The sequence below is a fragment of the Carcharodon carcharias genome, chromosome 1 (assembly GCF_017639515.1).
Source record: "Carcharodon carcharias isolate sCarCar2 chromosome 1, sCarCar2.pri, whole genome shotgun sequence".
Lineage (NCBI taxonomy): Eukaryota > Metazoa > Chordata > Chondrichthyes > Lamniformes > Lamnidae > Carcharodon > Carcharodon carcharias.
The window spans coordinates 170,732,351-170,759,728 of NC_054467.1; the positions used below are offsets into that span (position 1 = coordinate 170,732,351).

At 41.7% G+C, this 27,378-nt stretch overlaps 1 protein-coding gene across 5 annotated transcripts in view; it reads right to left on the reverse strand.

Annotated features, from left to right (window-relative positions):
• The window catches only part of ipo11 (importin 11), a 699,237-nt gene that overhangs the window by 106,120 nt on the left and 565,739 nt on the right, over nt 1–27,378 (reverse strand). For 4 of the 5 annotated variants that reach the window (XM_041187080.1, XM_041187063.1, XM_041187071.1 and 1 more), the window contains one exon: nt 22,182–22,266. The exons of the other annotated variant lie outside the window; for it this stretch is intronic. In XM_041187080.1, the coding sequence (XP_041043014.1) occupies nt 22,182–22,266 (85 nt within the window). The remainder of the gene's footprint in view (nt 1–22,181; nt 22,267–27,378) is intronic. 5 annotated transcript variants of the gene reach the window in all.

Sequence of the window (27,378 nt, forward strand, 5' to 3'; positions counted from 1 at the left end):
TGGTGATGAGGTAGAGCTGGGTGTCATCAGCCTGCATGTGGAAACTGATGTACTTCTGGACAATGTGGCTGAAGATCAGCATGTAGATGGTAAATAGGAGGAAGCCAAGGATAAATCCATAAGAGGGATGCCAGAGACAGCTGTGGGAGTAAGCTTTAATGTAAAGAATGTTTGGTGGATAACTGGGAGATTTGAATATTTACTGGATGACAAAATCTTCTAGTTCACAGAATATACCACATAGACAGTAGTTTCCTTAAAATTATAAGGGTCAGTTTGGCGCATTTCATAGCATTCTACTTTTGGATGATTTTCTGTTCAAGCTCCACTTTGAGGGCTTGAGCAAACAGCCTAGCTTGAAACTTCCGTGCAGTGCTTAAGGAATGCTACATTGCTTAAAATGCATTTTTTCAGATGAACATTCCACCTGCCTGCTCAGGAGATAAAAGATTCTAAGCCAGTTTTTCATCACAACTAACATTATTCCCTCCAGCAAAACCTCCAAAAACAGATTAATTAGTTTTTATTCCACATCAAAGAGTCATATTGGACTAGAAACGGTAACTGCTTCTCCCTCCACAGATGCTGCCATACCTGAGTTTTTTTCCAGCACTTTGATTTTATTTTATTTGCTATTTGTGAACGTTGCTTTCTTAAAACTGGTTGCTATGTTTACCTAAAAAATGGGGACCAAATTTCAAATAATTAATTGGATGTGTTTAGGGGTGTCATCAGAATACAATTCTATACAAATCAAACCTCTTCTCTTCTTGAATTTACTTTGTATTGAGCTAACTTTATAGACAAAATGAGATGTTAAATGCTTTGCTTTTCACATAAAGTCCAAGATTTTTGAAAGAACCTTTTGTTGTAATATATGTTTAAAAGGTGTTGCTGAAAGTAGTTGAGAGATTGCATAGAGAACAACTGACGCTTAATAACAAAGTTCAGGGATATACAATAAGATGGCCCAAGTTGAAGATAAAATATAATTTACTATCAAGGTGCTCCTGCTCTAGTTTTAAATGTTTAGTTTACTCCTGTGGCAGCAATTCCAATTTCATCTTTAGAGGGATTCCTTATAGCATACAAGCTTTGGTGAAGATTTACTTATTTCATTCTTCAAAAACATCTGTTCAAAAATGGCATAACCATGATATGAACTCAACACTGGCAACAAGATCATTACAATCAATTTTGAAGGCTGCTTGTGGCTGTTGGAATACAGCAAATATTTAAAAGCTGTCATAGATAGTGAAATGTTTCTAATTTTTCTAAGCTCTCAATATATTTGTTGGCCAGATTTAGGGAGAAAATGTGGTACTGGGACAAGTACTACAAATTGCATTTCTTGCTTATTAAGTAGCACAATATTTTGAGAAGAATTAATTGATAAGATAAGCTTAGCTAAAAGATTCTACATTGAAGCTCTTATCTATTTAAATAAATAAAGCAGGAAAACTAAAGTCATAGAAATATATTTGCAATTACATAGATCTGAGTAATATCTCAGATGTCAGACACTGACATACAACAAATTATTTTGAAATGCAGTGAATGTTATATGGACAAATGTAGCAAACATTTTTATATGCCAAGGTTCTGTAGACAGCAACAAGATGAATGATCAGTTAATCTTCCTTGGTGCAGTTACTTAAGGGTCAGAACTCCTTGCTTTTCATTGAATAGTGCCACGGGACTTGAACATCCATCTGAGCAAGTAGACAGAGCTTCAATTTAACCTCTGATACAATAGTATCTCCTCAGTACTGTACTAAAATGTCAGCCTAGATAACACGCTTAAGCACTACTAGGGGGCATGAACCCACAACCTCTGACTCAGACAATAGCGCCAACTGAGCCAATATGACACTAGCATGTTGGACAAGATACCTCATACAGTCCACTTTTTAATTCTAATTTTAATTAAATCTGTTTGTTAACAGATTGATCAAGACTTTAATTTACTGAACAAATATTTAATTACTTTATATTCAACAAGCTTATAACAACTTAATCTTTACCATTTTTAAAATTCTCATCAGCAGTGCAGTAAAAGCAACAGCCCATTCATTCATTGACAAACAATCCAGAAATTGCAAAAGTTTAAATTGTTACTGACCATAATTTCAGGTTCTATCAAATGCATGAAAAGTATTGCTGAAAAAAGACACGTTGTCAAAGCTTTTCATCTTGTATTTATCAATTCAGACAATTTGCAAGAATACCAAATGTAAAGGGAACAAATGGTTGGGTGAGTTGCTACAACCAGTTTTGAGCAAGTTTTCCAATTTACGATGAAGGATTCCTTCACATTTGTGAAGACTGTACAGGATTTGCATATCAATAGCAATGCCATTTCCATGTGCTCATTTGACATTGCCAGCCTGTTCGCTAATGCACTGCTCAAGGGAGCCATAGTCATCTGCAACACTATATCATGGCAATCTAGACCCTCCGCCATTGTCTGAATCTGTATTCAACGAACTTATGAACTCAGCAACTCGTGTAGTTGAGTTCAGTTTTAACAACACCATGTATGCCCAATTAGATAGCATTGCCATGGGATCCCCTCTAGGCCCAGCTCACACGAACATCTTTATTGGGTTCCATGAGAATCATGCCTTTGATGGATGACACCCAACTTCCTACCCCTTCCATATTTCTGCTATGTAGATGATATCTAAATGATATGTTTGCTATATGTGAATCCGCAGCTGCATGTAAGAATTGTCTTACACACCTTAATAGGCTCTATCCTGTGCTCAAATTCACCTTTGGAATGGAGCAGTTAAATGAGCTCCCTTTCCTTTATGTGCTCATTGATAAATCTGCCAGGGGGTTCTCTACCACAGTCTACTGCAAGCCTACCTTCACAGGTCAGTATACACACTGAGATTCCTATAGTTCCACACACTATAAGATTGGCCTTATAGGCAGCCTCGTAAATAAGGCCTGAGCCATTTGCTCACTGAGCAAGCTTGATGCTGAAATAGGGCCCATAAAAGCCATCCTGTGAGATAACAGCGACCCTGATCAGATCATTGCTCACTGTATATCACGCAAACTCATGAATGGTCCTAAGAACGCCACTTTCAGGCCTGAAAAGTGCCCAGTCTACCTCAGATTACCCTGGAAGGATAAGGTGTCAAAAATTTCAGCAACAGGTGAAGCTAGCTCTTGCACATTGCTACTATGCAGTAGCAGCACGTGTGGCGTTTGGCACCAACAGGATGCTGTCATCAAGGCAAAAAGACATTTGCCTATTACACAAATGAGTTATGTGGTACATAAATTTCAGTGCCGGTGTGATGCTAGATATGTAGGCTGTATGTCCAGAAGGCTGGAAGATTGTATCAAACAGCATGTCCCTTAGGTTGTTCCCAACAGGCAAGGCACCAACTATAACCAACCAGCGCGTGCTTGCTGAACTCAAAATACAGTGACCAAAATTAAGTGTGATCCCACGATTGCACAACATCTGCTAAACAATCCTGAATGTGCTAAGAATTACGCTGACAACTAACTCAAGATGATCAGTCAGGCTCGCAGTGTGGTACAATTACGCATGCTAGACGCTACATATTTTAATACACAGGGCCCTGTTCTTTGCAGACTGAAAGAACATGTACACATATTGCGCCTGTTTCAACTAAACAAAATAGGTGACTGACATTCTCTGGTTCATTCCCCAGGGCAATGCTTTGACCAGTCAACCTGCCTGCATTTAAATTTGAACAAAGCTTGGCAGTTAACTGTCAGTCATCAGTCAGTCAGTCAGTCCGGGTGAATTCTCCATGGCAAGGCCTCTACCAAAGTCCACTTGTCAACCAATCAGCATTCTCTTCTCATGTAGAACTGTTGTTCTCTTTACATTTGGTATTTTTGCGAAATGTCCTATTGAGTGCAGAATGAAAAGCTTTCAGCAATACTCAAGTTCTGAATTACCAAATGACATTAAATGTACATTCCTGAGTTTCTCTCCTATCTCTCCTTATGCTGTTTCTGAGCTTATCTTGGCCATGAGACCCACCTCCTGCTCTCTTGACCCTAAACTACTGACCACTCAACTTCCCTTCCTGAATCCCATGTTTGCTGATACTGCTAATGGTTCCCTCACCTCAGGTACTGACCAATGTTCTCTGTGAGTCGCATGGATGCAGTAATTGTAATGTGCTGCGCAGGGGACACGCAGACTGTGCACGAGCAACAATCTCTTGTGCACAATCTTAAAAGGGTTGTGCAGTGCAAACAGCCATGCACAGAGAAAGAAAATTAGAGAAAACATTGGGACTGACCATCCCTCCTTCAAATATGCAATAATCACATCTCTCCTCAAAAAATTCCTTGACCCCTGCTTCCTTGCAAATTACCACTTCTCTAAACTCTTTTCTCTCTACTCCTGCTCCGTTAGCTCTGGTGTCCCCCAAGGATCCATTGTCGGTCCCCTATTTCTCATCTACATGCTGCCCCTCAGGAGATAAAGGGAAATCAGTAGACATTGTATACTTGGATTTTCAAAAGCCACTCGATAAGGGCCAGGCACAAAAGGTTAGTATGCAAGTTAAAGGTTCATGGAGTAGGGGGTAATATATTAGCACGGATGGAGGATTGGTTAATAGACAGGAAGCAAAAAATAGGAATAAACAGGGCTTTTTCAAGTTGGTGAGCTGTAACTAGAGAAGTGTTGCAAGGATCAGTGCTGGGGTCTCAGCTATGTACAACTGATATTAATGACTTAAGACAAAGTGACAGAGGGCAATGTATCTAATCTTGCTGATGGTACAAAGCTGGGAGGAGGACACAGACTACAGAGATATATACAGGTTAAGTGAGTGGGCAACAAGGTGGCAGATGTGAGTATAGTGTGGGGAAGTGTGAAGTCATACTTGGTCATAGGAATAGAAAAGCAGATTTTTTTTTTAAAATTTCCTCCAATTAAATATTGGAAGACTGAAGCAATTGTCTTTGGTCCCTACCAGGAATGCTGCTCCCTGGCCATTGACTCTATTCCTCTTCCTGGCTGAACCAGACTGTTCGTAACCTTGGTGCCACACTTGACCCCGAAATAAGCTTCCAGCCACATAACCATGTCATGATTAAGACTGCCTATTTCCACCTCCACAACATTGTCTTACTTCACTCCTGCCTCAACTTAGCTACTGCTGAAACCTTAGACATACCATTGTTTCTTTTAAACTTCGACTATTCCAACCCACTCCTGGCAGGCCTCTCTCATTCTATATTCCATACATCAAATAAAACTCTGCTCCAGTTTCCTAAATCACACTCAGTTTCCTAAATCACACTAGGTTCTGTTCAGCCATCACCCCTGAGCTCACTGACCTACTTTAGTGCCCGGTTAAGCAACACCTCGATTTTAAACTTTCATTCTCACTTTCAATTTCCTGTGTGGAGTTGTCCATCCCCATCTCTGTGGTCTTCAACAGTCCCACAGCCCTCCGGGATATCTGTACCCCTCTAATTCTGGCCTCATAAGGATTTTAGTTGCTCCACAACTGGCGTGCCTGCCTTCAGTCGCTTTACTCCTAAGCTCTGGAATTCTCTCCCTAAACATCTGTACCCCTCTGTCTCACTTTTATCTTTCAACAAGTTCCTTAAGCCCTACCTCTTTGATCAAGCTTTATGTCATTAAAGATTAGGGCCACAAAGGTAGCAATTCCTTGATTACTCCCGGTACCACATGCTACTGAGCACAGAAATAGGATAGTGCGGATAAATGCTTGGCTGGAGGGATGTCGTAGAAGATTCCTGGGCATTGGTACTGGTTCTAGGGTAGATGGGATCTGTAAAAGCCAACAGGTTGCATCTCAACAATGCCAGCACCGATATCGTGGAGGGGAGAATTGCTAGTGCTGTTGGGAAGGGTTTCAACTAGCTTGGCAGTGGGATGGGGAATCTTTGCATAGGTTCAAGAGACAGAAGCAAGAGACTGAAGCGTAGCAGCTAGACTAGGTCCAGGAGAGGTGGTGATGGAACCAACAAGAGGGAAAAACATACATGACCTCATCCTCACCAACCTGCCTGCCACAGATGCATTTGTCCGTGATAGTATCAGTAGAAGTGACCACCGTACAGTTGTTGTGGATACGGAGTCCCGCCTTCACATTGAAGATGCCCTCCATCATGTGTGGCACTATCACCGTGCTAAATGGGATAGATTTCAAACAGATCTAGCAACTCATGACTGGGCATCCATGAGGTGCTGTGGGCCATCAGTAGCAGCAGAACTATACTCAAACACAATCTGTAACCTCACGGCCCAGCGATCCCTCACTCTACCATTACCATCAAGACAGGGGATCGACCTTGGTTCAATGAGTGCACAGGGCATGCCAGGAGCAAAACCAGGCATACCTAAAAATGAGGTGTCAACCTGGTGAAGCTATAACACAGGGCTACTTGCATGCCAAACAGCATAAGCAGCAAGTAATAGACAGAGCTAAGCGATCTCACAACCAACAGATCAGATCTAAGCTCTGCCACATCCAGCCACGAAAGGTGGTGGACAATTCAACAACTCGCTGGAGGAGGAAGCTCCAAAAATATCCCCATCCTCAATTATAGGGGAGCCTAGCACATCAGTGCAAGAGATAAGGCTGAAGCATTTGCTACAATCTTCAGCCCAGAAAATGCCGAGTGGATGGTCCATCTTGACCTCCTCCGGAGGTCCCCAGCATCACAGATGCCAGTTTTCAGCCAATTCGATTCACTCCACATGATATCAAGAAACAGCTGAAGGCACTGGATAGTGAAAGGCGAAGGGCCCTTACAATATTCCAGGAATAGTACAGAAGACATGTACTCCATAACTTGCCACGTGCCTTAGCCAAGCTATTCCAGTATAGCTACAACACTGGCATCTACCAGGCTATGTGGAAAATTGCCCAGCTATGTCTTGTACTCAAAAAGCAGGACAAATCCAACATGGCCAATTACCGCCCCATCAATCTACTCTCAATCATCAGTAAAGTAATGGAAGGGGTCATCGACAGTGCTATCAAGCAGCACTTGCTTAGCAACAGCCTGCTTACTGATGCCTAGTATGGGTTCTACCAGTGCCACTTGGCACCTGACCTTATTATAGCCTTGGTTCAAAAACAGACAAACGAGCTGAACTCCTGAGGTGAGGCAAGAGTGACTGCCCTTGACATTGAGGCCACATTTGATCTAGTGTGGCATCAAGGAGCCTGAGCAAAACTGGAGTCAAGGGGAATCAGGGGGAAAACTCTCCACTGGTTGGAGTTATACCTAGTACAAAGGAAGACGGTTGTGGTTGTTGGAGGTCATCTCAGCTCCAGGACATCACCGCAGAGTTCCTCAGGGTAGTGTCCTAGGCTCAACCATCTTCAGCTGCTTCATCAATGACCTTCCTTCCATCATAAGGTCAGAAGCAGGGATGTTCACAATGTTCAGTACCATTCACAACTCCTCAAGTACTGAAGCAGTCCGTGTCCAACTGCAGCAAGACCGGCCAATATCCAGGCTTGGGCTGACAAGTAACATTTGCGCCACACAAGCGCCAGGCAATAACCATCACCCCTTGACGTTCAATGGCATTACCATCACTGAACCCCCCAAAATCAACATCCTGGGGGTTACCATTTACCAGAAAATGAACTGGACTAGCCATATAAATACTGTGGCTACAAGAGCAGGTCAGAGGCTAGGAATCTTGCGATGGGTAACTCACCTCTTGACTCCCCAAAGCCTACCCACCATCTTCAAGGCACATGTCAGGATGGAATGCTCCCCACTTGCCTGGATGAGTGCATCTCCCACGACACAAGAAGCTTGACACCATCCAGGACAAAGCAGCCCGCTTGATTGGCACCACATCCACAAACATTCACTCCCTCCACCACCGATGCACAGCAGCAGCAGTGTGTACCATTTACGAGATCCACTGCAGGAATTCACCAAGGTTCCTTAGACAGCACTTTCCAAACCCACAACCACCACCATCTAGAAGGACAAGGACAGCAGATATTACTCACAGTGAGAGGTTGTGGTGGAAGAATTAATCCAGGCTAGTCCCTAGTTAAAGCTAGTTTATTTCCAAGACAATTCCTCAGTGCTACTAACTTCCTAGTAGCTTCCACACAAAGTGTTCCAGCTGTACCTTTTTATTCTATTTAGATGGGATAATTAATGCCTATCACCTGTTTAACTAGCAATTGGTTTTAACAAGATGATTGCCACATTCCCCTCTTTTCTTTTTAAATTAAAACTAAAAAAACACGAACTCTTTTTTTTAAACAACAGAAGGAAATAGTGTCACGCATTTCCATGTCTATAATTCCCGAATTTCCTTTACCACACATATATACACACAATTATAAAACAAAAAAAAATTTTTATTGCATCATTGTAAGACACCTCTCTTCCAACACATTTAATAATTTCTTCTAGCAGGCACTTTTTGAAAAACAGTCTGATAGTTGGTGACTTGTGTCAACCCATTTTATCTGAGAGATCTCTTTTCTCTCTAACATCTTTATGCTGACTAGGTCTATTCGTAGCCTTTTTTCCATGACACTTTTAGTGGAATGAACATTGTCCCAAAGGAGCTGGTTATCAACATAACATTCTATGGGAAAACTTTTCCCACATTGCCCCTTCTAAAATATTTCTCTCAATATGTTGGATAAGTAAACCCCCATATCTAATGCCTCTACTATGGCTAACGTTTCAGCAGCTAAGGTGCTTTTCATTACCCTTTTTATTTTCTTGGCCTCCCGAGCCAGTGGGCAACATTTATCGTTCTTTCTGACCAAGAATATGATGAACCTTGCTGTGCTAGAGTACTCATCTGGAGGATTGGCACGTGAAGCATCACTAAAAACGACCAACCTCATATCTCCTGGATCACCCAAGGCTGGAAACTTGAGCACACATCTTTCAGAATTTATTTATTTATTTTTAAAGTGTTTTATTTGCTCTCAGAACTTGCTCAACTGTAGCATGTTTCATCACGGTACTCAGCTCCAACACATCATAACTAGCGTCAGGCCTGGTCCGAGTGCACAACTGCCCAATCAAACTTCTCAACTGTTCCATTTCTTCCCTGGTAGCAGGATCCTCTTTTTGTGAGGGTCTACTACGAGTCATTGGGATATAATTAACATTTTCTAGATAAGATTGTTGATTCAATGTTACTCTTAACTTGCTCTGCTTAATGTCTAAGCCTATGTATTTAAAGGTCCCAGAAGCCTGACTTCCGACCTGGAATTCCTTCTTTATCTTCTCGATTACCCATTGTTCAAATTCTACATATCACTCTCCCAGAAAATCATCAACATGCATGATAAAGATCCCAGCTAGTTTCTCCTTATGGTACCTGTAGAACATTGTGGGGTCTGCCTTTCACTGAATGCAACCTGTTTTCAACAAGACAGACCTCATGGAAAAATACCATACTCTTGATGCATCATTCAACCCATAAACACAATTATTCAATTTCCATAGCGTTCCTTCTACATCCCTGGCTTCTTTGGGTGATTTCAAAAAAACTTCCCTTTGAAACTTCTACCCCTGTAAAAACGTAGCCTTTATATCAATCAATTTGCAATCCCAGGAATAGGATGCCAAAATAACTAAAAAGAAATCTTCATACTCACTTTCCCTGTAGTAGGCAAGCCCAGTCTGATATCCTGATCTCCTAGTCTCTCAAAGCCTCGGGTTACTAATCTTGCTTTGGCCTTATATGTGTCATCTGGGAGGACTTTTTCTGTACAGATCCATCTGTGAGATAAAGCTGGCTGTCCTCAGGTACTTCAGAATATACCCTAAATTCCTTCCAACTTTCTAACTCCTTCCGTTTGGCTTCCTTCATCAGCTTACTTTCCAATTTATTAGCAGCTACTAGAATCTGTCATAAGGACTTCTACCTCTGTCGAGATTGCTAGCTTGCTCTCTAGTCCTCCTTGTTAAGCTATGGCTTCTACTCACATTCCTCTCCCTTTCTGAACTGCTACTACATGATCTTCCTCCCATGTGAACAGAACTCCGTCTGTGATTTTTTCTAGGGTCACGACCCCTTTCTGGTCCACTGTCAGAACTCATACTTGCACTTTCTGGGTTTCCACATCTTTATCTTGGTTTGCCAATCGATAGGTCTTGTCTCCTGTCCTTCATCCTGCACATTTAGCCAATGTTTGTATTTACCAGTGGCCTTTACTGCTCTCCCTACAGTGGTGGCATCCCTCCACACATTGGTCTCTTCTGGCATGTATGTTACCTTTGTTCCTACTTTGGGTAATTGCCCTTTTGGAGGAATAGTGTCGTCCTGTACATTAGTATTATTTTGTTCATGGTCAGTCAACCCTGTATCTGCCGTCGTCTGCTCCTCTTAATTATTACTACTTTCCCATCACTCCCTATAACCTTGCCAGGTCCTTTCCACTCTTTCTGGCCTTCCCCTTTATAATAAACCATGTCTCCCTGTCTAAACTGTATTTCTGATGGTCTTATGTGGTGCCGTAGGGCCCGCCGAATTTTCTCCGAAACTTCAGCATTAATGAAAGCTTTTCTGCCCGTATGCAAAGCGTTCAGATGAGCAGAAAAAGTGGAAATAATGTTAGTCCCTTCTAAAGCAGGGGGAACATCTGATGACACCGAAGGTAACTTTGGATTTCTTCCATACACCAACTGATATGGATTGTCCTCCCCAACCATTTGCAGAGAGTTCTTTGTGTGCACTGCCCAAACTAGCGCCGTTTGCAGTTTACGATGTGGTTGATCAGCTAATATTTTATGCAACATGTCATCTATTACTGCATGGTTTCTTTCACAAAGACCATTACTAAACAGGCTCTCAACTGCAGTGTGCTTAACTATGATGTTTAAATTTTCGCACATATCTCAAAATTCCTCACTGGCGAATTCCCACCATTATCTGTGAGGAACTTTGTGTTCCTAATCCTGTTCCTACCCATTTCTCCATGACCTTATCGACAATGGTCTTTTTGTCTTTGCTATGTATCACAGTGGATAGACTAAATCTGGTTGCCATATCTATGGAGTGTAGTAAAAAAAATACTCCTATCCTTGTCCCAAACTTTGGTCAAGGGGATAGAGGCAGTTCAGAACAAATGCACTTCTGCAAAAGAAAAGGTTGAGACTCGCAACTCTAAACTCATGTAGATATTAAAAAGCATACATATGGCAAATAAAGAAAGCTTATGTGAAATACTGAGAGCGCAATCTGCAGAAAGCCTGGAGGAGTAGAGCAGGTGCTGCTTGAAGTATTGGGTAGATTGGTTGTTTGAAGTTTTGTGTGCTCCCTTCGATGCCTTGACTTCGCCTCTGCATGTTCCCGACAAAGTCTCTCAACATGTTTGATGGCTTCCCAAATGAGCCTTCTCCATTTTGATCAGTCACTAACCAGAGACTCCCATGAGTTGACAAGGATGTTTGATCCTCTTCGGGGATGCTTTTGGAGGTATCCCTAAAGAGTTTCCACTACCCTCCTAGGAATCTTCTATCGCAAATGAGTTCTGAGTAGAGAGTTGCTACGAGGGTCTGGTGTCAGGCATATGAATGGCATGCCCCAACCAGTGGAGCTGGTTTAGATTGATTAACTCTGGGCAAGTGTGCTTGTGAGAGGGCGCTCATGTAGAATTGCCTTCTTGTCACCTGATTTGGAGGAACTTGCAAAGGCACCACTGGTGGTACTTCTCTAGTGCCTTAAGGTGCCAACTGTAGATTGTCCAAGTCTCCAAAGCACATAGGAGCACGGGGATTATTACCGTCCAGTCAACCATGACCTTAGTCTCAGGTTTGAGATCCTGGTCCTCAAATACTAACAAGGGAGTCAAAGGTTAATCAGGGTTAGGTGGAATGTGGAGTTCAGGCTACAATCAAATCAGCTATGATCTTATTGAATGGCAGAGAAGGCTCATGGGGCCAAATGGCTTTCTCCTGCTCCTAATTCATATGTTTGCATGTAATAGTCTTTTCTTCAGTTGGTTGAAGGCTGATCTGGCTCACTGGGGGCAACAATGACTTTCGTTGTCTATGTCTGCCTTCGTCAAGAGGTGGCTCCCAAGATATGGGATGTGGTCCACATTTTCCAAGATCTCGCTGTTGATCTTAATTGACGGTGGGAGGTGTCGTACTGTGGGAGCTGGTTGGAAGAGGACCTTAGTTTTCTGGGCGTTCAGTGTAAGGCCCATCTTCTCATATGCTTCAGAGCAGGAGTCAACAATGACCTGGTGCTCAGTTTCTGTGTGGGCACACACAATGCCATGTACATACTGAAGCTCTATGATTGAAGTTGGAGTAGTTTCGATTTTGGAATGAAGGCAGCGTAGGTTGCAGTTTCCCACCTGTTCTGTAGGTGATCTCCATGCCTCGGGGTAATTTGCTGGGGGTGGGGTGCCATACTGAAACAAGGAAAATGGAGAGGAGGGTTGATGCAGTGACAGCCTTGTTTGAACCCAGTTTTCACTGAGATAGGGTTTGTGGAGTTTTGCTGGTGAGCACACAGGTATGTCTTCGTGGAGTAGGTGGAGGATGGTGATAAATTTATGTGGGCAGCCAAATTTGAGGAGGTTGCTATATAAGCCTCGTGGTTGACAGAGTCAAAGGCTTTTTGAGGTCAAAAGAGGCCATGTACAGTGGTTGGTGCTGTACCTTACATGTCAGCAGAGATTCCATCTGCTCCAGAGGCCTTGTTGTTTTCAATTGTTGAATGGCTTTTTCAACCTCACTCTGGATCATAGTAGTACTGAGACCAGGCTGGCAGGGGTATTGTGGAATGGAGTGGAGGATGTTCCAGCTGAACACAGAATCTTGCTTGAGGAGTTCTGTAAAATGTTCTCTCCAGTGAGCACTGACTGCACTGACTTGATGAGCTCCTCTCCAGTGGAATGGACCCTTGAGTGCTTGAGCTATAAATTGTTGGAACTCCCACACTCTTTTGACCTACCATTTTTTTCTTTATTTTGTGGGGTTTATGCACTACTGTTGCCTTTAACTATCTCTAGGATTGCTGTTTCTCTCCTGAGTCAATGAAAGCTTTGCGCTTATGTTCAATTAGTTCCTGTATTTCTTGGTCATTTTCAGCAAACCAGTCATAATGTTTCCTGCTAGGGAGACCAAGGACCTCTTTGTGGGTGCTTGTTATGTGGGGATTCAGGTTCAACCAGGCACTATGGACACATTTTAGCTCTTGGCGGCTGCAGGTTGAGAGGTTGGCAATGAGGCGCTGACTGAGAAGGACCACTGTGAATAGGAAAGGTCTATTTCCTTTAGCAGAGAAGTCAATAACCAGGAGGCATTAGAGTAATTGGTAGAAGGATTAGAGAGGTGCTTAGATATTATATATCCAGAGGGTGGTGGGGTTCTGAAATTCACTACCCGAGAAGTATTAGAGACAGCAAACCTGCTCACATTTAAAATCTTGAATTATGCACCGGAAGTGCCGTAATCTATACCAAGAACTGGAAAGTGGGATTAGGCTGGATAGCCTTTTCAGATGGCATAGACAAGGTGAGCCAAATGACCTCCTCCTGTGCTGTATATTTTCTATGTTTATATCTGCCCCAGTATCTCTTGTGACTTGTCATATTTTGTGAAGCACCTTGGGACTTATTACAATAATGGCACTACATAAATAGAAGTTTTTGTTGAATTGAAATACATTATCATGTCACAGTGAAGGAAATCTCACATTTTATCCCCCACTTTCTAATGAATAATATCCCTCTACTAAAAAAAAGTCTTAAGCAGTATTTTCGTCCCCAAGTTAAACTGAATAGGTTCATTTCTCTAATCAGAAAATGTTCTTAAAATTATGTGAAGTATACCACATTGGATGTGTGGAGTATCAATGAACAGTGCTGGAACTCTCTTTTTAATTGATAGGTTAGCTTGGGGGAGTGAATTCCTTTGAAATGCTCTTTGAGCGGGAACAATTTGTGGTACACAATGAAACAATACTACAGTCTTTCATTTAGATTGCTTGTTGACAGGTTAGCAATAAACAATAGTCATTAACTGTACGTGCATTTTGATTGCATTTTCTTCACAGAAAAATGCTTGAATAATGCAGAAATAAAGTCAGAATAAATGTGTTTCATAGCTATTTGAAATTAGGTTTGTGTGTTAAAACAATTTGTAATTGAATTTGCATATTGAAACAATGTGCCAGCTACATTCAACTGTAATTATGACTTACAGACGTATACATTTGTATCTGGTTTAACAAATAACTGATGTCCTAGAAAAAATAAAGGATTGGCAACATTTTAAAAATGATGTACTTAGACATCTGCTATCAGATAAGATACTTTAGCTGAAATCAAATGATTATTTGTGGAGTTAACTTTGTTCATCCATAATGGAGTGTGAGGAGGCAAGACAGAGGGGGGCGATTTGAAATGTTACGACCTACATAGAGATCGACAATTGTTTAAAGAGAAATTCAAACTTTCAGTTACAGCTGAAAGAATTACATGTACAAGATGTCATATTTTAAAACTTTTGTGTCAAATGACTAAAAAACAATATTGACTAAACACCATCATCTTTTGTAGACAACTTTTTAAACTGTAGTTATAAATGGTTCCTTGTTACTTATTATGGATTGCACTCTCTATAGCAAACAGTTCACAGCTGCTCCCAGCTTCCAATGGGTTGCTTCCTCTTTACTTTACAAAGTTCGGTAGCTTTGAATCCCAGAACTACCTTTTACTGTGAGGGTTACACTTCAGATTTCTTCTTCTATTTCCAAGCTAGGCAAATTTTTCAGTCTGCTTTAACTCCACTTAAACTAGGTCTTCAATCTCAGCGTGAGCTTCCATCCTCATGGTGAACAAGAGAGTCTGCATTTTCTCTACTTAAGGTGCTGACTAAGCTGATTCTATCACTTGCTCTCTATTTCTCAGATGGCTGCAGGAGTGTGATGGATGGAGTACTCTCCACTTGCCTGGATGAGTGCAGCTCCCACAACACAAGAAACTTGACACTGTCCAGGACAAAGCAGCCCGCTTGATTGGCACCACATCCACAAACATTCACTCCCTCCACCACTGACGCACAGTAGCAACAGTGTGTACCATCTACAAGATGCGCTGCAGGAATTCAACAAGGCTTCTTCAACAGCACCTTCCAAACCTAGGATCACTACTAGAAGGACAAGGGCAGAGATATATGTGAACACCACCACCTGGAGGTTCCCCTCCAAGTTACTCACCATCCTGACTTGGAAATATATTGCTGTTCCTTCACTGTTGCTGGATCAAAATCCTGGAACTCCCTTCCTAACAGCACTGTGGATGTACCTACACCACATGGACTGCAGCGGTTCAAGAAGGCAGCTCACCACCACCTTCTTGAGGGCAACTAGGGATGGGCAATAGATGCTGGCCAGTGAAGCCCACATCCCGTGAATGAATAAAAAAAATGTTTGAAGTATTTCTGTTTTCTTATACTAGACAGCCTTACAGAGAATCTGCATTGTATCCTCTCTAAAGCAATATTCTTCCGATACTGAATACTGAAAACTCAATGCTGAACACAGTACTCTTGATGGAGGTCTTAAAAAGATTCTACACAAACTTAGCATCAACTCTAAACTTTTGATATGCAGTAAAACCTAGAAAATCCATTAGCTTGCTTTTTATGACCATGTCAACCTGAAGTGCTGTCTTAAATGTCCTGTGAACCTGTAACCCCCAACCCATCTGCTCTTGCACAGCACCAAGCCTATTCCAATTCAGAGTATAATTACTGCTTTTTTATAACCAAAATACATCACTTCACACATTGAATTCCATCTGCCACATTTTAGCTTATTCTTTCATCGTAACAAAACCTCTTTGCAGCTTTCTTCGAATTTCTATACGATTAACAATGCCTCCTATTTTGATATACTTTGGAAATTTTGCCACTCCCTCAAGTACTTTACCCATATTATTGATACACATAGTGAACAAAAGTGGCTCTAGAACTCAAATCTATGCAGCACTGCTGCCACTCTGAAAAACTGATCTTAACTCCTACTCTGTTTTCTCCCTTTGAACCAACTTTTAATCCAGAAGAGAATTTCTCCTCGTTGGGCAGCTGCGCGCCGCCATTTTACGTGGTTGGGCCAATTAAGGCCCGCCCAGTGTGATGCGCACCCGGAAGCACTGAGCACTCCTTTGCAGGCAGGGGGAGGAGGGAGAGTCGGGGCCTGCACTCATTCGCACATGCCTACGAAGAGCGCAGAAATCTCCAAGGCACGGGGCTGCCTCAGGGAGATTACATTGCTTATGAAAAATTGAAATAAATAAAATTATTCAGACATTTCGTCTTAGCCTTTGACTGTTTGGCGGGCGCGCAGCTGACTCCGGTGCGCGCCTGCCGAACTGAAATTCTGAATGACACGCAGCGACATCAGGCCCCAGTTTATTGTCCTCCCTTTAATTCCATACCATTGAATCATTGAGTAACTTGACATATAATACCCTATGACGGGTTTTAATATCTGCGCACACTACATATACCCTCACCTATAAGGTATATTACTTCCTAAAAGAAATAGTTGAAGTTTGCCAGTCCAGTTGCCATTAGTTAAAACCCTTTCTGTTACTTCATCAAAATAAACCAATTAGATTAGTCAAGGTATTTTTTGCCTTTTTGAAATTCATGCTGGCTCTCCCAAAGTTACTGAAACCTCTCCAAGTACCTTCTGATTTTTTTCCCTGGTTATTGTTTTTAGAACCATACCTCCACTGATATTAAACTGTTCAATCTGTATTTACTAAGAATGTCCTTACACCCATTCTTGAATGAAGGTGTCACATTTGCCACTATCCAATCCTCTGGCACCTACCCTGTATCTAGGAAAGATTGGAATATTGTGGCAAGCCCCGCCACTATCTCCACTCCCACTTCTTTTAACAACCCCTGGGACGCAAGTCACCTGTTTATGGGTGACCAGGCTTCCAAGTTGTACTGAAACAGTCCGTTTTTTCATTAAACATCCCAGTGTCCCAACAATTTCCTAAAGTCATTCAAATGTCCCAGTTTTCAGCTTTTCGCTTTTTGCCAAATATAAACTTGGGAGCAGGGTGCGGGGCGGGGGGGATCTGTGTGAAATTTCATCCTTCTTCCTGGAAAACAGCCATCAAATTGCATTGCATGGAGACCTGAATCCCACCCTATCCCCTTGATGTCTCCAAGGGGGCTGTCACTACCTTTTTGGCAACGCAGATTCCATTGCTGCAATGAAGTTGGAAAGGCAGTTGCGATGGTTAACTTCCAAACAACCATCCTCATAGTGCCCAGCTACATGCCTCGCCTGCCTGGTGTCACAGCATGTGCCACTCACCCAAACCTGAAACTGGCGCTCCGTAATTGCTCCACTCCTCAGCCCTCCTCCTGATAATCTCATTGGCTCCTGTTCTGGAAGCTACTCCCGCTGATGTGTCATCTGTATGACTGCGGGAAGCTGTCAATCACTTCGATTAGGATGATCCCATCCCACCAGTCTGGTTGGCCTCCAGAGCGGTATGTTTATAGCAGACAACTCAATTGCATAATTACTCTTTTATTAAACTTTAGAATGATTTGATTGATTAGGGAAAACATCAGTTAAGGCTGACTAGGAGTACAAATTGTAACCCAAGAATGTAACACTCAAGATGTACCTATTACCAGGTACAAATGCATACATTTGTAGGAATCATATTCAATGATAAATGCTCATAAATGCAATCCTAATGCATGCTAACACAATCTGCTGAGAATATGTATTCAACTGTAACTAAAGGGCTGGATTGCTGACAATGCTGTTCTGGGTTACTCATTCATAATTACTATTACAGAACAATCAGCTACCACTTTATGTTAACAATATTCTTCTTGAAGTTTAACCTTGAAATTTTACCCTGTAACACTGATATTCATATTTTGTGAATTAAATTGTCAATCTACAGACACAACTTTATTTAGAAGTACAGAAGAATGACTGAATTGATGTTGCAATTTAGCACTGCATCACCAACAATGAGCACATTCACCACACCAGCTTTTCTTTCACTAGATCAGTAGTCTCTCCACAAACATCACAGTTTCATTGCATATTGTTGGTTACTCAGAAGTAGCATACGATATGTAAAACTACAGCATACTTTAAACAGTACTGAAATGGTTTCATGATGGCTTGAAGTGTGTTCCAGGAGTAGGGATACTGGGTGACAGATTTAAATTGGCTGGGGGCTTTTTGGTGATTCAAAATCTACAGAATATGATAGAAATATCAGTATGCTTCCATTACACTGTGACAGTGTAGCTTCAGCAGCAAAAAGACAGTGTGAACCCAAATTGAATGGAGATTGGTCTTACAGTAAAGGTTAAGTGGAACAGAGGATTCTGGGATCTTGTGACAAAAAAGGACTAAACCAAGATTTTGTTGGTAAAAATATCACAAACAAAAGTTTGTGGTCCGTAACTGCTGTCATCAATAATTGTGTGCCTTAATAGGGTTGGCAACTCTGACGAGACATGTTCTAAGAGATGTCATCACATGACCGCCTACCTTTAACTGCACCTCCCCCAAACTCCTGCCATTGGTCACCAACATTTGCATTATTGCGGAGCCTTGCTTCCCAAGGGTTTTCAATGGTCCCGGTTTTGCCTTTTGAAAATCTGGTCACCCTACCTTTATAGTGACTGGCAACCCAAGACAGACAGTTATTTCTATTTCTTTTTGGAGGATGAATAATTTAGGAAAATGAAAGTTATCATTACTAAAAACAATGTGCTTACTTCATTTTGAGGTGCTTTCCATATTGTTCTACTCCTTGAATGGCTGGTTTATCTAAAGACATGTCTATCTTTCCATGTCATGGATAACGTTAAAGGCTTATTGCTTCCTTCAATATTGTTCCAACACATTTATGCCTTCCTCAAAAACTGTTAACTCTTAAAATGGAGCACTGAAGCTTTACCAGAATCAATGGATTTATGACACTTAATCTTTAATAAACCTTGGCCAGTAAATTGGGTTTGTGAGTAATCTACATCTAGAGGACACAATTGATCTTTTATCCTTTGTTAAGTTTGAGGATCCACGCTGCAAGGATAATTTCCCAGTCTTTAAAGGAAAAAAAATATTATGTATCATGTTACCAATAGGACACAATAATTAGGATCCCAGGATTCTTGTCCACAATGTTCTCTTTGTTGGTAAGGATATTACATAAACTGTGATTTGTCTTTTAAGATCAAGAGTAAACAAAATAAATTCTATAGTTTTTGATATTATAGCAAAGCATGAAAACGTTTCATCCACTGCAAGATAATGCTACTTTAAAAAGCTACCAAAACACAAGACAGCAAAGTCAAACATAGATTTTCTGAAGCAGACTTAATTCTTTAATCATTCCCTGCAGATTACTCATCAAGATTCCATTGATAGAATGTGCACCCAGAAAATGAGTAACCAGGAAAATATTGCAATAGTTTAACCAGGAACAATGTCATGCAAAAACATTCAAACTGTTCTTTCGATTTCAGAATCAAAACTGCTTCTGGAAATAGTGAAAAATAGTGGTTCCAGAACTGATCCTATACTCATAGCCTCCTTTCTTCTATTTTAATTGCCTTTTAACTTCCTTTCTTCTCGATGACATCCTAAAACATTCTAGTTGGATCTTAAATTATACTGTATTGTAATAATTACTCCCAAGGTGCTCACCCAAATTGAGCTCATTTACCTGTTCTATTTTAATACACATAACCAGATCTAGAAAAGCCTCCACCCTTGTAGATTTAGTAACGTGTTACTTAGGAAGGAAGTCCTGCATACATTTAAGGAAGTACAACTCCCTTCTTTCACGTACTCCTCCTCTGTCCCTACTGAAGGATTGAAGATAGGCAGGTTTCACTAAAGGTCCAGACTACGTTTTAAAATTCCATCATCAGCAATTGAATATCTTGTTTGAGCATTCCTTGTTTCATGGCTTCATGAATGATTTAATACATAAGGTATCACAAATCATTCATAATTACAGAAAGCTTGACTGGATGGTAGTCAAATTTCAAATATATAATATACTGTGGCAACCAAAGCCATTTAACTCCGATAGCAAGAAAAAGTTATAAAGCAAAATGAATGCCAACTGCCCAAATCCTTCCACCATATAGAGTAAGCTTAGATCTATCCAGTGCCAGGAACATAGCTTTGCTATTTGATAGCATTGAATATATTCTTCTGCATGTTATGATCCCCAGCTAAGGTTACCACTGGACAAGCCTGATCCCAGGGTGGAACCCAGTTTGATTGATCCTAAATTTTATTTGTTTGTTTAGATATGTGGAGAGTAGCTACTGAATAGAGTCATAGGCGTCAGCTGATGAGCTCTTAAAAAAAAATAAAACATTTATTAAACATCGAAAGATGAACTATGTTACAATACTCCATCATTCACAACTATACCTTTACAGATATATACAGATTTGTAAGGACAACACAAGTTACAAAAACTGTCTAATACTCATAACAGTAAGTACACAATCCATGTAAACCAATTGGCACCTGTGGTCAGACGCACCACAATCTTGAAACCAAATGACAGATGTCACCTCAACCAGATGCTATGGATTTCTCATCAATTCCCCCCCAGATGCTTGTTACACCGTGAGCCAACTGGTCTCACTGCACTCCGTCTTTCACACGAGGGTTTCCAATCTCCACTCACCAAGAACTCACCTTGGACTCTTCTCCCAAGCCGACCCTTTCTCTCAGACACCTTCTGCAAGGGTTCACCTCCAGGGTTTCAAACTCTCCTTCCGATGCTCTTCTCTCCTGGGTCACCACATGCATTCAAGTTGTCTTGCATGCACTCTCTCTCACCAACTCAGCTGTCAACAGTACATCACTGCTTCAAATGCCCATAGCAACGAGTTGCAGACCTTCAGTTGTCTCTTTGGACCTTCTTGCCTCCTGCAAGTTGTTCTCACTTTAAATCTGCTTTCTGGAACTTTTGTCTCTTTAACTCTGAAGCTTGGAGCCTTTCTCTCAGCCCTTCACTCTTAACTTCACTTAACGGCATTTTCAAAGCTCCTTTCTTTTCCTTTGACTAGAAGGTCTTCTTGGACTTTCTCATGTTCCACTCCCCTGGAATTTGGGGTCTTTTCTTTAGCTTGGGACTGGCCATCTGTGTCCTTTGCTCCAGTCTGGCAGCTACTTTCAACCAATTTCAGCTTGGGACTGGCTATCTATCCCTTCTAGGTGACTTCTGTTTGGCAGCTGTCTTCAAACTGAACTCAAAACTGCTGTTTCTTCAGTTTTTCTGTGAATGTCTGTGGAAGGGACCTGCTTCTCTGGACCCCTGTTGCTAGGCAACAGCCTAGTTTCTCTACTCGTTTGTTTAACTTAGCTGCCACAGTCATAACCCCATTAGAAATGCAGATACCTTTTAAAGCGAAACTAAAACTCAATTTGACCTTTTCTTAACACACGGATGCAGAAATACAAATCAAGCTTAAACTTTAAAGCTAAAACTCATTCCTAACACCAACAAATACAAATATGACTTACTTAAACTCTATTTCCTAACATGCTTTTGAAATCTTTGGAAATGTCTAGCCCAGGGGATTGTGAATTCTCTATTGTTGAACATATTTATGTTGGGATAGACAGAGTTTTGGACTCTCAAGAAATCAATAGATATGAGGAATGGGTGGAAAAGTGGCATTAAAGCTGATGATCAATCATGATCACACTGAACGATGGGGTAGGCCCAAGGGGCTGCATAGTCCACTCCGGCTCTTAATTCTTATGTTCTTAAATTTGCTAATGCCATACACCATTCTATGTCTGACTGGAGAGACAAACAACATATTGTCCTGCTTCTGTCTGCTTTATATTAATCTATTAGCCTCATGACACTCACAGTCAAGACTTACACATGACAAAAGGCCACCTGGGCATGGTACTCAGATGATGACAGATGCTCTGTGGAGAGTCACAGGAGTGATCCCTTCAAGTGAAGTATATGATGGGCCATGAAAATTAGTAAGAAAAAAAACCTTTGAAAATCCAATATCCTATGTAGCATATTGCTAAAGCGTAAAGATTTTAGTTCTGTTAAATCCTCTTTCTTTCAGTTAAAATTCTCTAACAACATCAACTCTCGATGACAGGTTGTAAAATATTTACTTACCAGCTTCTTCCTTCGGTCTTGTTCAGTTGGGGGTTCTTCATCATCACTTACTTTTTGCTCTTCAAAATGTGACATCACCATACAGCTATGTTTAGAGAATAAACATAAGTATTTAATATAACACAAGGCAGGATTTTTCTGCTAAGTTATGTTAGTTTTCTGATGCTATTCGTGGGTGGGTGTGGAATGGCAAAATGAATAGAAATCTGTTTCCACCGGAATCCTGCCCATATTTATGGATGCTCGCACACTGAAATAGAGTCATAATATTCATGTGGCAAATCATTACGTGCTTGTCAATACTGAAATATTAGCAAGAGACACACTGGATGCTGATAACTGCGTTTTTCAGCTCGACACTATAGGAATGATATTTCATTAGAACAATGCAAATTACAGCATGATATGTTGGAATGTGTAAAATAATGGAATAGTGGGACAGGGTAGCTAGAAGCAAGCTGTCTCAAGTAGTTGAGTGGTCAACAAGAGACCATAGATACAAGATTAAATGTAGGAGATTTAGAACAGAGGACAGGCTGCAGAAATCACTTCCAGGGTTAGGTGGAATGCTTCAGCAGTTTTATCACCTCAGCTGATTTAATTCTGCTCCCTCACACTTTTTGTTGTTAATCTGATGTCCAATTATACCATTAGAGCCCATTCGCTGTGAAATGTCTTGGCTGTGCTCCCCACTTCAAGGTGTTACTTTGCTGCAAGCGAAACATGTATAAATACGGTTTCTACCACACCTCTAGCATCATGGTTTTCCTTCACATGACCTTACCCAAACAAAAACAGGCTAACTACCTCAGTGTAATCAAATTCACCGAAAGGAAAGCTGAGTATTTCCTCTTTAGGCTGGGGATATGAGTCGGGTGCAGGATGAACAATCTTCTGTGAATGAAACTAGAATTGATCTATAGCCAAGTTGTCTGGGAGTGTGAATCGTGGGGCTGCTTTGGAGGAGGTAAAATACTTAGTCACTTTGTGCAACCACAGGATGTATAAATATAATGCAATTAACATGTTTCTTGACATAACTGAGCATCTGTGCCTCAGCAGGTCAGGCTTTCACTGCACGTTGCAGCAAACAAATGCAGTCTCCTTGGCCTTCTTCCCAGGTGGGCATGCAATGACGACGGCTGTCAAGGCCATCATAGCCCTGAATTTCTTTCCCTCCAGCTCTTTCTATGGATCTGGTGGTGACAGCTGCGACAGGCACCACTTAACATCCACTTTGCTACTGATAAAGACCATCAGAACTAGAAACTTCTTGCTTTTGCTGCAAAGGCGGGATTCCCACACTATGTGGAGACATGTGACACCGACACATGTGGTAATCCAAGTGCTCTCAGTCTATGTCAATTGGAAGAGAATCCACTCCATTTATATTCAGCTAGTATGTGACCAAAGATTTTAATGCATGCCTATGCAACATATCCTGGAAGCTTCTATTCCATGTCAGTCACATCTCCCATAGATCTTTGCACCTCCAAGCAGAGTGAGCAGGTAGCTCCTTAGAGATGAATGCTACATAATAAGGATATGGCTGATGAAAACTGTAAGGAGCCCCAGCATTGATGTAAAGGAAAGATATAACTGAAGCCACATGAGCACAAGGTTGCTCACAGAGTAAGCATTGGGTTCCTGAAGATGTGATTCAGATGCCTGGACAGGTCTTTCGGGTGCTCTTCAGTATGTTTCAGCAAAGGTGTCCAGAATAATAGTGGTCTATTGTGCTTTCCATAACACAGCATTGCAGAAAGGACCAGAGTTGCAGGGTGGTGATGGCTGCTCTACAACGTCAGAGGAAGAAGAGGAGGAGCCTGAAATGGCCAGGTGCCTGCAAACACCTGCCAGTTTGCCAGTGAAGCCTGTGATGGACTCATCTAAGCATGATGCAAATAAACTAAGTTCTTTGAAGTCTTAGAGTACAATAAACAATGCTGAACTCGCCTTGCACTCTGTCTATCCCAAATCCCCACACCCCCAACAAATCATCCTCATAGTCAGAAATTCCTCTATCTCATTCACACCCTTTGTCTATCTTCCACCATTCTCCTCAAAGCTAATGTCCATTTGAAAGGCTAGCAGCAACAATGGAAGTGAATGAAGAACAGAAACTTGAAATAAAGTGCATGATTCATTTACATTTTACAATACATTAAAAGAGTGACATTTTTATAATCACCCAAGTCTACCTGTCCTTCTTTCCTTTTCCAATTACTTCTACTTAGTGTTACCCCTGCGACTTTAGTGAAACTAGAGGCAGGCTGCTCATTACTCTGCTCTCACAGCTGAGAAACTCATGGCAGACATCCTCTGGGCTTTGGTATCTGAGGGCCCCGCCATAGACCACCTCTGCAGGAGTGTTCGGAGTTATTGTGTTGAGGGGGAGGTGGGCAGATTTGGTCACTAAAGCGGGGGCAGCTTGTGGCTCTGTTTGAGCGGGGTCAGTGGGTGGGTTGGGGCAGAGGTGCGGGATGAGATGTAGGAGAGTACCATGATCGTGGTCCTCACTTCTACGTGCCGGTTCTCCATCTTTCTGTAATGGTCCACCTGTACCATTCTGCCAGCCAAGAGCAGGAGAGCGCTTTGCTGACCTTCAGTGAACTAATGAGTTGAACAGCCAAGGTAAGTCTATCTTCCATCTTATATGAAGTGACAAATTGAGTGTGCAGGCCATTGGTCAGGCAAGCATGTACTTGGTTGCTTGCTGCTCATTCTCCATGGTGGCAAGTCTTTTCTTGGAGGCGGACATCAGCCTAAAATCCTAAGACATAATGGCACACATATTTGAGATAGATTCCTTCTATCTCTCTTCAGGATTGGACAGTGTCTCTGGTAATGCTGACATAACGTCACACATTCTCTGCTGCTGCTCCAGGATTATCCTCTTCATGGATAACTCCAAGGCGCCGCATCTGCATCCAGCTGAGCAGAGCTTGGAGGGTCCAGTGTCCTCCAATAGGAACTCTCCATGTCTGTTCTTGTCTCCAACGCTTGCTCCTGCTCACTTGTAATGTGTGACTCAACATGTACCAATGACATAGATAGGACTAGGAGGTTCTACTTAAGGATTATAAATGGCTAGGAGTCAAATTAAAAAGCAGAATCACAAAGGCAATAATCTCTGGGTGGCTACCTTAGCCACAAGCAAGGCATAGGGTAAATAAGATTAGAGTGGAGTGCATGGCTCAAAGATTGATGTGGGAAAAATGGGTTTTGATTCATGGGTCAGTGGCATTAATCGTGGGGATAGAGGCAGCTGTACCTTCCCCTGAACTGCGCTGTAACCAATGTCCTGGCGAATCGTAAAACTAGGACTAGGGGGAGGGCTTGAAACTAAATAATGTGGGGGTGGGAGATTTGTTAATTTAAAGAGAAAGGACAAGGCAAGAGAGCAGGGTAGAGATATGGGTAATGATAACCAGAGTGTGACAGGGAGGGACAGAGCGCAAAAACTCAGCAGTTAAGGTCAGAGTGTGGAAGGCAGAATTAAAGGCTCTGAATCTGATGGATGCAGCATTCTTAACTAAATGGACAAATTGATAGCAGAAATAGAAATAAGTATGATCTGATTTCAATCAAGTCTCTGTGATGGCTATGTGCCCAAGGCTGGGACCTGAATATTCAAGAGTATTGACATTTCAGAAAGACAGGAGGAAAGGGAAAGATGGTGTCATTGGTTGCCCCTTAATCAAAATCTTTTTATTTGCAAATGAGATTTGCTTAATTAGCCACCCAACTTCAGATTTGTTCCATGATTCTCCCACCAATGAAATTAATTTACCTGTTCCAACTTCAAAGAATAGCAGATGTTTTTGTTAAAAGAATAGCAGGTGGTTTTTGATATGACTATTTTTTTTTATTCATTTCAGGGATGTGGGCTTCACTGGCTTGGCCAGCATTTATTGTCCATCCCTAATTGCCCCTTGAGAAGGTGGTGGTGAGCTGCCTTCTTGAACCGCTGTGGTCCATGTGGTGTAGGTACACCAACAGTGCTATTAGGGAGGGAATTCCAGGATTTTGACCCAGCAACAGTGAAGGAACGGCAATATATTTCCAAGCAAGGATGGTGAGTGGCTTGGAGGGGAACTTCCAGGTGGTAGTTTTCCCATGTATCTGCTGCTCTTGTCCTGCTAGATGCCAGTGGTGGTGAGTTTGGAAGGTGCTGTCTAAGCAACTTTGATGAGCTTCTGTTGTGCGCCTTGTAGATGGTACACACTGCTGCTACTGTGTGTCCGTTGTGGAGGGGGTGCCAATCAAGCGGGCTACTTTGCCCCAGATGGTGTCAAGCTTCTTGAGTGTTGTGGGAACTGCATTCATCCAGGCAAGTGGAGAACATTTCATCACATTCCTGACTTGCACCTTGTAGATTGTGGACAGGCTTTTGAGAAGTCCAAAAGGTGTGTTACTCACTACAGGATTCTTAGCCTCTGCCCTGCTCTTGTAGCCACTGTATTTATATGGCTAGTCCAGTTCAGCTCCTGGTCAATGGTAAACCCCCCCAGGATGTTGTTAGTGGAGGATTCAGCAATGGTAATGCCACTGAGTGTCAAGGGGCCATGGTTAGATTATCTCTTGTTTGAGATGGTCATTGCCTGACACTTGTGTGGCGCGAATGTTACTTGCCACTCGTCAGCCCAAGCCTGGATGTTGTCCAGGTCTTGTTGCATTTGAACATGGACTGCTTTAGTATCTGAGGAGTTGCGAATGGTGAATTTTGTGCAATCATCAGCGAACATCCCCACTTCTGGCTTTATGATGGAGGGAAGGTGATGAAGCAGTTGAAGTTGGGCTTATATATTCAAGAAAACTAGTTGTTGGTAGAACTGGAGCCAATCTTTTCACATCTTTATATTTATTTAGAGTTGCACATTACAAGCATACACTTCCTAACCAGTCCACCACAGTTTTAGTCTGTGCCTATTTATAACAGACTCAAGTGAATACCCAGTTAATGCCCATCCACACATGATTAAACACAATTAATATGCAATTAACATGCTTTCTGAATCAACTGTCTATATTCAATGAAAGGTACATTGTTGTGAAATTAATGTAATTCTCTTTTGAATTCACTCAATGAAACAGCAGTCACACTGAAGGAGCATTAATGAGAAAAATTAAAATGATTGTCAGATTACCAGAGTAAAGGCTTAAATTGCTCAAATATCACATCTGAATTTGTACT